The following is a 10,174-nucleotide window of genomic DNA, read 5'->3' as shown; positions in this document are numbered from 1 at the left end:
AATTTCGACAAAACATTGATAAAAATTTCCACAAAACATGGATAAAAATATTGACAAAATTTGGATAACAAATGGAAAATTGTTTGACAAAACTTAAACAAAATTTGGACAAAACATGGACATAAGTTTGGACATACAATAGACAAACCATGGAAAAATAAATGTTAAAATAAATCAAAAATCGAACAAAACATGGATAAAAATTTCCACAAAACATGGACATAAGTTTGAAAAAAAATAATAATTAAAAAAGCAAATGGTAATTAAAATAAAAATTCAAACAAAACATGGAAAAAATTTGAACAAAATATATTTATAAAACATAGACAAAAAATGACAAGTTTTTGACATTACATGGGAAAAAATCTGGACAAAACATGGATAAAAATATTGTACAAAAATTTGGACAAAATACGGATATAAAATAAGAAAAAATAGACAAAGCATGAATACAAATTTGGGTAAAACATGAACTAAACATGGGTTGAATTGTGTATTCTGAGAAATCAAATACACTTTAAATATTTATATGTATTTATTTTTGGTGAATCACATTTATAAATATTTCACATTACAACAAGCAAAATATGATGTGGTTGTGTTTATTCAAAACATTCCATGAACTTCAAGAATATAATAGGGTGGGAAAGATGAGACACCTTTAGCACAGAATATCTAAATATCCTGATCATGTTTTAAAATTTAAACAATGTTTTTACAATGGTCTATAGAAGTTGTGAGTATACGGTTTTATAATTATTAGAATTTTCTTTGTTTTTCTACCAAATGTGACAAGAAAATAGAATGATAAGGTGTCATATCTTTCCCACCCTACCATGTATAACAGCATTTTTTAAACTGGTGTAAATTCCTCGTATTTAGGGGGTAAATGAGCTAGCAATCAAAATCCACGTCTGTAAACGGGACAGAAAAATTGTGCCATTTGTAGTTATTGTGGCTTACTATTCTAGGTTTGAACAACTCGTTGCCAAAAAGCAAGCGCATCTGTCGCATTAAGTTTAACTGATGTAATTAGTTGTTTTCGCTTTTTAATAAATGAGGGTCATATTACAAATTGGGGGTAAATCTAATTAGCATTTATGTTAATTAGGTAAGGCTTACATAAAAGTTTAAGTACCACTGATATATAACAACCCACGTAATAAGTCATAGTCACCAGAACTTGAACCTTGTCATTGCTGCGTTGATCCAACCTCTTATACTTGCTGGGTTTTGGTAAACCTTGTACCCACCATACGCCCCAATGAGAGTAAGAACTCCGAGAGTAAACATCGCTTCTCGCATCATTCGCTTCATAATTGGATGGTTTTCCATGTATTCCCTCATTATCGAAGCTCCAATATTAGCATGTGGAAATGGTTTGTCTGGAACTTTTTCCCCCAGGAATTCACAGATTGGTCCCCAACCGTCTTTGAAATTATAAACCAACAATTGCTTCTTTGGTGCTTTCTATATTAAACGTAAATTTAACGCATACTTGCAAATTTGCTTCTAACCCTTGCTTATTTGTTAAATGGCATAGTTATATAGCAACTAAAATTGCTCCGAACCTTAAAAGCGGACTATTTAGCCTAATCCACAAAATTTATGCCCTAAAAATGATTTAATAACGTTTGTTTAAAATTACAAATTTTAACACTTATTTTTGTAATACTTCTTTCAAAATTTGGACTGAAAAAAAGAATTGTTGACGATTTTAATCGTTTTAAATTTCATTACTTAAGCCGTTGATTGGCAGTCGACAAATATGAACAAGTACCACAATGAAGGATGTTCAGGAAATATAGTAAGGGGGGGAAAGATGGGACACCTTTACAATCTGTTTTTTGACCCATTTGGTAGTATACAATGAACATTTGATGAATTATAAAACCGTATTCTTATGACTTCCATAGACCGCTGTAAAACACGATCAAACACGATTAAAATACTTTGATATTATTTGTGAAAGGTGTCCTGTATTCCCCACCCTACTGTATATGAAAAATATAAACAAGTAGGCCAGCGAAAAACGTTCAGAATACATTGCCACACTCGTTATATTTTACCTGTAACACATAGTTATTATGGAGTCGATACAATCTCTTAAAATTCATCCCGTTCTTTACTGTAAACCAACGCCAACTGCTGGGAGGGTTGCCTATAGCAACTAAACCTGTATTCAAAATGATTGGCATTAAGTTTAAAAGATAAAAAAATTCAACGTAGGCCTTTAGTCACAGTGCTCGTCTCTAAACCAGAGGTACAGTTCGTAGCTTGGTGCTGCTACCTTAACTGGCCTGTTTAAGACAATGCACTTTATGCTAATTACAACATTATTGAGAGAGTTGTCATTATTGAGAAAGCAGCTATAAAATATTTTCACCCTATTTTATCGTTTCGTTTGCTATTAAACAAGTTTATTTACAGAATCATATAACCGTATCCTCACAACTCTAAATGAGTATTGTTAATTGTTAAAATCCCAATTGGAAAAATGGGACATTATGTGCTAACTGTTCCATCTTACACAACACGAATATTCAACAAATTCCCGTGGAAAAAGTTAACACTTACTACAAGCTTGGGTGTACTGAAAATACTTCCGGCCTGAATAAGACAACAACAGCATCATTACGTATATTGGATCTTTTTCCATTGAGTCAATTTGCTTGTACAAAGCTCGCAACCAAGCCTCTTCTTCACGAATTGATATAATTATCTATATAGGAAATAGACGGTTGTTACGTTAACATACATACAGCTTGGAGATGTGGAGTTCGGTTTGGATGTTTTAATTCGTTAGTGCATACATTTTGCTATTGAGACTGATGTTACAATAACATACATAACATAACTATATCCGTATCTACGACTAAGATAAAACAGCAAATATATTAGACGCTTTGGCCACCGTGGTCATATATTTCTGTTGGGCAAAAAGCTAAACAAGAACTGATCACTAATGGTTTGTCTGAATTGTCCATGCATTACAAAGAAAAACTTTACCTTGGTGTCCGGATAAGCTTCCAAAATCTGCTCCCAAAAGTTATAACAGGGGGCATCAACCACAGCGTCCACACCTTCGTACATTCTTCTAAAATCTTCCACTGTTCCTCCTTCTTTGATTATCCTCCTCCAATCTTTGCCAAGATACCACGAGTTCTCAAGCCAATCATATGTCTTGTATCCAAACTCATGAAACACGGACGTCATTGTCTTGGTGCCGGTTTTACTGAAGCCAGCGTATATTACCTTCATTTTGCTACACTGTGCCGTCTATACCCTATCAGAACCTAAATAGGCTAAATAACTTTGAACCATACGGTTAAAAAGCGCCAAGTTAATCAGTAACTTTGACCGTTTATATCTTTGTGTAAATACAAACCGCTTGTTAAGCATTGCAGACAGCGAGTGATAAAACCTATGCAGACTACATACCTACATCACGTTTAGGCAATAAAAATATTGGAACTGGTACATAAGATATTGCCAGCTACTCTAAATGGATCTTGGTTGTGTGGGAAATATCTGTGGGAATACAAGTAGATTTATATCAAAGACTTTTACAAAATAGTTGGTACAGCTTTACCTCTGAGTGTTTCCGCAGGTAGGAGCAGCCTACTTGGCGCAGTAACTAATACATAGTAGAGTGGGGAAAGAAGAGACACCTTTAGCACATAATATTCAAATATCCTGAACGTGTTTTAACAATTAACAACGGTCTATGGGAGTCTTGAGGATACGCTTTTATAATTCTTTGATTTTTTATTCACTACCAATTGTGACGAGAATATAGAGTAATAAAGTGTCCTATCTCCCCCACCTTTGTATACAATAATATGAACTACAAAATAACCTGCTTATGTACATAGATAACAAACAGACGGTCGGCGCTACTAATGTCTGCTTTTCCAAACTTTGGCTCTCTAGATATGTTTTTAACAAACCAATTTTTGTAATTTGTATTTTTCGGTAAGGTTGGGGTAAGGTGAGACATACTTGCGTTCTCTTTTCTTGTTCCATTTGGTACAAAACAAAAACAATTTACAGAACTATATAACCGTATTCTCACGGAGCTTAAAGAGAGTTGCTAAGTGGTAAAAATACGATCAGAAAATATGGTATTTAGGTGCTAACGGTATCCATCTTGTCCCAAGAAACTATAGTAGGGTGGGGACAGATGGGACAACTTTTCATTCTATTTTCGTGTCCCAGTTGATTATAAACAAGGACCATTTCAAGAATTATAAAACCGTTTTCTCACGACTCCCATATACCGTTGTTAATTGTTTAAAACACAACCAAGATATTTAGGTGTCCCGTCTTCCTCCACTTCACTATAAATACAGATAACAACTGCTCAACGTGCGCACTGTTAATAACTGAACCTGCACTTAGAAAAGTTACATTGCTATTATGTTTATATGCTCGAGGCGAATATATGTTACGAGATTAGCTAATCGCGTCATTATATGTTTTCTGCATAACACGATCTTGGCTCATCGCATATAGCAAAAACACTTGAATCGACTTGTACAATATAACTTATGCTGACAAAAGACAGCTGCCCGATAACACAACGACACAGTAACAAAGCAAGTTAAGAACTAATAGTGAACAAGCTGATGAAAACGCCATGTCCCCATAGGCAAGGCACGGCGCAAAACTTTAGCAACAGACTATACAAATACCCCGAAGCCAGCGTCCCGGAACGGGTGCAACTAAAACACACACGGTGCAATGTACAAATATTATAGTAGGTTGGGGTAAGATGGGAATCCTTTAGCACATAATGTCCAAATTTCCTGATTGAGTTTAACAATTAACAACGGTCTATGGAAGTTGCGAGAATATACGATTTTATCATTCTTTAAATGTTCTTTGTTTACTACCAAATAGGACGAGAAAATATAATGAAAAGGTGCCCTATCTTTCCCTACCCTATTATGTATTTTTCTGCGTATTTAAATAAATGAGTGCATGCATCTTATTTACCTGTTACACTAATAAATATGTGTGAATAGTTGTGCAGTGCAGGCCAATAAAACAGCATGCAATTTGTATGTGAGTTGTGATGAACAAGTCACCAGAACTTGAACCTTGTCATTGCTGCGTTGATCCAACCTCTTATACTTGCTGGGTTTTGGTAAACCTTGTACCCACCATACGCCCCAATGAGAGTAAGAACCCCGAGAGTAAACATCGCTTCTCGCATCATTCGCTTCATAATTGGATGGTTTTCAATGTAATCTTTAAGAATAGAAGCTCCTATATTGGCGTGCGGGAAGGGCTTGTCTGGAACTTTTTCTCCCAGGAATTCACAGATAGGTCCCCAACCGTCTTTAAAATCATAAACCAACAATTGTTTCTTTGGTGCATTCTAATCGTTACAGTCAGTTTCAGATTTCCATGCAATAAAATGATTATGTTGTTTACAATAAAGTCTTACTTGTAAAACGCAAGCGTTGTGATTTCTGTACATTCGTCTCCAAACCGTTTCGTTGTGCTGACAGTTTGACCAGGGCCACTTCTGTTTTGAACCAAGTTCCATTTGCACTAAAAGACAAAAGTTTAACCACTCTACGTTCTATCTAGGCCAGAGCTTTTTACCTGAATTATTAAATAAACGAAGGTAATTTATTTTGTGTGGATGAATACTCTGTCTCAATACATATATGTATAGTAGAGTGGAGGGAAGATGATACACATTTTCATACTATATTTTCATCTCATTTGGTAGTAAACAAAAAATGTTTTTTTTCATCTCATTTGGTGGTAAACAAATTTCAAAACCGTATTCTCAAGACTCCCATAGACCGTTGTTAATTGTTTAAAACACGATCACGATATTTGGATATTTTGTGCTAAACGTGTCCCGTCTTCCCCCCTCCGGCTATATAAGCAAAACACTTTATTGAAAATTCGTTAACTTACCACAAGCTGAGGTAAATTCGAAATGCTTCCATCCAGAATAAGATAGAGATTGCATTAACACATACTTAGGCTCGGATGGAAGAGCATCTAAAGTTTTCGTTAAACTTCGTACCCAATCGCCTTCGTCTCGGCTTGAAAAGATTATCTGTAGATCGAAGTTTAATGTATTTAGGGTAAGATGGATAACAATATGGCACATATAACACCCCATACTTCTTAGCTGTGTTTTTAACCAATAATAGAAGTCGTAAAGACTCGTTCATAGTTTCCTTGTTTACTATCAAATGACACGATAAAATAAGATAAAAACATGCACTATCTCACCCCAACGTGCAATACATCATAAACAAACAACCAGCAATAGTCTAAAGACCACACATTATCAAATCATATAGTAGTTGGTTCTTAGTTATAAGCATGCATACTTTACACAAACTACGTATTCGATAATTGTAAGCAAACACAATAAAAATGGCTATACCTTCGCATCCGGGAAAGCTTCTAATATTTCTTCCCAAAACATAAAGCAAGGTCCATCAACTACAGCGTCCACACCTTTGTACATTCTTCTAAAATCTTCCACCGTTCCTCCTTCTTCCAGTATTTTCGTCCAATCGTCGCTAAGATACCAAGAATTTTCAATCCAGTCGTACGTCTTGTACCCAAACTCACGGAAAACGGCTCCCATGGTTTTAGTCCCAGTTTTTGCGAAGCCAGCATATATTACCTTCATTTTAAAGCGCCGGTTGAAACATTAAGCACGAATAAAAGTTTGAGGTCTCCACCTGAACGTTTCCAACGTACATTGATAAGTCTTCAAACAGCGTGGTGTCCGCGGTAAATGAGTAACCGTATATTTATGCGCGTTTTACAAACAAACAATGCGTAACACATTAACACCTACATTATAATAACAGAAAGTCAATATTGTTGCTCTGCTGCCAAGTTAAACGCCAGATGCTGGCCAACAATTTCACAAAACATAGTCACTAGAACTTGAACCAATTGTCATTGCTGCGTTGATCCAACCTCTTATACTTGCTGAGTTTTGGTAAACCTTGTATCCACCATACGCCCCAATGAGAGTAAGAACTCCGAGAGTAAACATCGCTTCTCGCATCATTCGCTTTATAATTAGATGTTTTTTTAGGTAGGTTATAATCAAGGAAGCTCGTTTCCCAACCGTCTTTCAACTTGAACAACAACAACTTATCTTTAGAGCGACGTCAACAGTATAGAATAGATGGCAGGAAATGTTCCTTAAAACGATGAAAAATGTTTCTAATCATATTTGGCCCCGGACCGTTTTCCACCCGAAACATATTTGATAGGTCTCTTATTTTTTTCGACCTTCTGCGCATTCGCAGTCGCGTTACATGCGCAGGACTGGCAGGCACAAATTCAACGGTCGAAATAAACGTATCAGGACACCGGTCGTACACCGCAGTTCGATATAACAGTATATCCCGTGTGACTGATTTATAACAGGTTTTCTCGAAAGACACACATTGAAAGACGCACGCCTCAACAGAATCCACTCTATATGCAAGTTTAAAAAGTTTTTACAAAAGAAATCATAATAGTAATAGGTTGGGGACACATTAAGCACATAATATCTAAATATCCGGATCGTAATTTGAACAATTAATGGTCTATGGGAGTCGTAGAGATACGGACTTTTCACATTTTTTTGTGTATCTTTTACAATTTGGACAACCTATAACCTTTAATGGTAGCATAGTACACTGTGTGTGGGGAAGTAGTGTGATGGTAGCAGACTCAAAACGATAATTACCGAAGTTGAAACATAAAGCACATTTGCTAGTCGTTCACAGTAGTTTTATGCAACGGTACTTCGAAATGCAAGACCTACCGTCGTCTGACGTATATCCGCAGCGTGTGTACGCTGTTTTTAATTAAATAGACGTAGTGGTATAATCCGTCAAACGCAATCGTGCTCATTTTGACAGCTTACATTTGTTACAGACCAGTTAAAGCACATGTAACCCATACCAAACAGACTATAGTCGTTTTCTTTATATCAATATTGCAGGATTAGGATCAGTTTCTCCGAATACTTTCAAATAAACCTTACAATCTATGACTGTTTTATAATGAAATAATTTTCAGTGTGGTGGCGCTAGAGTTCAGGCTGACACAGATTTTACAATATTTGAACAAAACATAAATCATGTGACAGCTTGTGATCGTGACCGCTAAACGATAATTTGTCGTTTATTTTAAACTGTGTTTTCTAGCAGAAGCCCTTCTCTTTTTAGGATAACGATATTGACTTTTCCCCACCCTAGAGAAGTACACCTGCCCATTTTGCCGTTGGCAATACAATAGAAAGTTAGGAGAAGGGGCTTGTTCAGAAACCGCAGCGTAAAAGTAATAGCTGTTTTTTATTGGTCGGCACGGTTGATGGTTTGAGTGGGCGTTTTGTGTCTGTGTTTAACTATTTTAAATCGCTGTTTTATAGCAAATGTAGGCAGTTTGTTGCACATAATACAGTTATGAAACCGCTGAGGAACGGTAACGTAATTCACGATGAGCCTCCACGTAAAAGATTTCAAGAGGATTTTGAATCGACGCCGCTGTATATTGCAGTAGTAACTTACATAAACTATGGCATAATGATCGTCTTTGGATTTTTAAGAGATTTTCTAAGAAGACACGGATTCGAAAAGACACACGCATCAACAGAAGCAAATGATATGAAAGATTTTGTCCCACTCTATGCAAGTTTTGAAAGTTTTTATACAAGGAATATTTACAACAGAATACAAGACGTGTTTAATCGTCCAATTTGCAGTGTACCAGGTCCTGTGATTGACATAGTAGAAAGACAGTTCTCTAAGTCAGGATGGATGTTTAAATACACTGGAAAAGTTTTGAAAAATGTGGTGAATCTCGGTTCCTATAATTACTTAGGCTTTGCTGAAAATGATGGTCCATGTGCTGAAGCTTCAATCGAGTCAATTGAAAAGTATGGTGTGGGGGTGTGCAGCTCAAGAAAAGAGATGGGTAACTTAGATATTCATGTTAAATTAGAGCAAAAGATGGCGGAATATTTAGACGTGGAGGCATGTCTTACATTTGGGATGGGTTTCGCTACAAATTCAATGAATATTCCCTGTCTTGTGTCTAAGGGTTGCCTCATTATAAGCGATGGTTTGAATCATGCTTCACTTGTGCTTGGATGTCGACTATCCGGGGCACAAATCCGAGTTTTTAAACACAACGATATGAAAGATTTGGAGAGCAAACTTAGAGATGCAGTTGTATATGGCCAGCCACGCACCCATAGGCCCTGGAAGAAGATATTGATTATTGTTGAAGGAGTTTACAGCATGGAAGGATCTATTGTGAACCTACCTGGCATACTAGAGCTGAAAAAGAAATACAAAGCATATGTGTTTCTGGATGAAGCTCACAGCATTGGAGCCTTAGGTTCAAGGGGTAGAGGGGTTACTGAATACTTTGGAATCCACCCCAGAGAAGTGGATATTATGATGGGAACCTTTACAAAGAGTTTCGGGGCAGCAGGAGGGTATATTGCCGGATCCCGAGCACTTGTAGAGCACCTTAGATACCACTCACATTCTGCATGTTATGCAACCTCCATGTCACCTCCTGTTTGCGAGCAGATCATAACAAGTCTGCACATTATTTCCTCCACTGATGAAGGTAAAAGAAGAATCAAACAACTCGCTGACAACTGCAGAATGTTCCGGCAAGGTCTTAAGAAGTTGGGCAACATTGTTTATGGCAACGATGATTCTCCCGTGGTTCCTGCAATGATCTACGCTCCTACAAAGCTGGGAGCTTTTAGTCGTGAAATGTTGAAACGTGGGTTTGGAGTTGTAGTGGTAGGGTTCCCTGCCACCCCTATAGCAGAGTCTCGGGTTCGATTTTGCATTTCTGCTGCTTTGACTGAACAACAACTACAAGATGCATTGGATGCTATAAGTGATATAAGTGACCTGCTGCAGATGAAATACTCCAAGAAGAAAATTGCCTAAATATATACCAGTTTGTACATGAAACCCGTTAGTTTAAAATAACTTCTATTGCATATTGAACTGTAAGCCAAACAAATTCAATGAGCGGCAATTAAGATAACAAATCATTAGTACCGAGCCGCAAGTGTATTTAGAAATTGATATTTTACCATTACTTTCCGAAACAAAATTTATTTACTTGATTATGTTCCTACTTTATCCTGTACCTTTTA

General features: G+C 36.6%; 2 protein-coding genes across 3 annotated transcripts; one reads left to right on the top strand and one right to left on the bottom strand.

Moving 5' to 3' along the window:
* Positions 1-858: 858 nt before the first annotated feature.
* LOC101243268 lies at positions 859-6,840 on the bottom strand. Of its 2 annotated transcripts, none has more exons than XM_026838188.1 (5): positions 6,419-6,840; positions 5,938-6,082; positions 5,453-5,559; positions 5,103-5,383; positions 859-1,189 (listed from the first exon to the last, which is right to left on the bottom strand). In XM_026838188.1, exons 1-5 carry the CDS (start codon positions 6,668-6,670, stop codon positions 1,174-1,176), a joined length of 801 nt encoding a protein of 266 aa, XP_026693989.1. In that variant the 5' UTR covers positions 6,671-6,840; the 3' UTR covers positions 859-1,173. The 2 variants fall into 2 exon arrangements, with proteins under 2 accessions (XP_026693989.1, XP_009862142.2); XM_009863840.3 differs by having other exon boundaries at positions 859-1,177; positions 5,091-5,383; positions 6,419-6,837.
* Positions 6,841-8,370: 1,530 nt separating this feature from the next.
* Positions 8,371-10,162, top strand: LOC100175153 (serine palmitoyltransferase 2). Its single transcript, XM_009863839.3, has one exon. It carries the CDS (start codon positions 8,454-8,456, stop codon positions 9,960-9,962), a length of 1,509 nt encoding a protein of 502 aa, XP_009862141.1. The 5' UTR covers positions 8,371-8,453; the 3' UTR covers positions 9,963-10,162.
* Positions 10,163-10,174: the final 12 nt, after the last annotated feature.

The sequence above is a fragment of the Ciona intestinalis genome, chromosome 1, assembly GCF_000224145.3.
Source record: "Ciona intestinalis chromosome 1, KH, whole genome shotgun sequence".
Taxonomy (NCBI): Eukaryota; Metazoa; Chordata; class Ascidiacea; order Phlebobranchia; family Cionidae; genus Ciona; species Ciona intestinalis.
The sequence above is the reverse complement of the archived record's forward strand: the minus strand, read 5'-3'. Positions and strand labels throughout refer to the sequence as shown.

What these genes read in the sequence shown, in the direction of transcription:
- LOC101243268 (XM_026838188.1), bottom strand. Translation starts at nt 6,670, where the DNA reads ATGAAGGTAATATATGCTGGCTTCGCAAAAACTGGGACTAAAACCATG. An exon ending in AAGCTTTCCCGGATGCGAAG is followed by an intron (nt 6,083 to 6,418) that starts GTATAGCCATTT and finishes TTCGATCTACAG; the next exon opens with ATAATCTTTTCAAGCCGAGA. An exon ending in CGAATTTACCTCAGCTTGTG is followed by an intron (nt 5,560 to 5,937) that starts GTAAGTTAACGA and finishes TTTGTCTTTTAG; the next exon opens with TGCAAATGGAACTTGGTTCA.
- LOC100175153 (XM_009863839.3), top strand. Translation starts at nt 8,454, where the DNA reads ATGAAACCGCTGAGGAACGGTAACGTAATTCACGATGAGCCTCCACGT.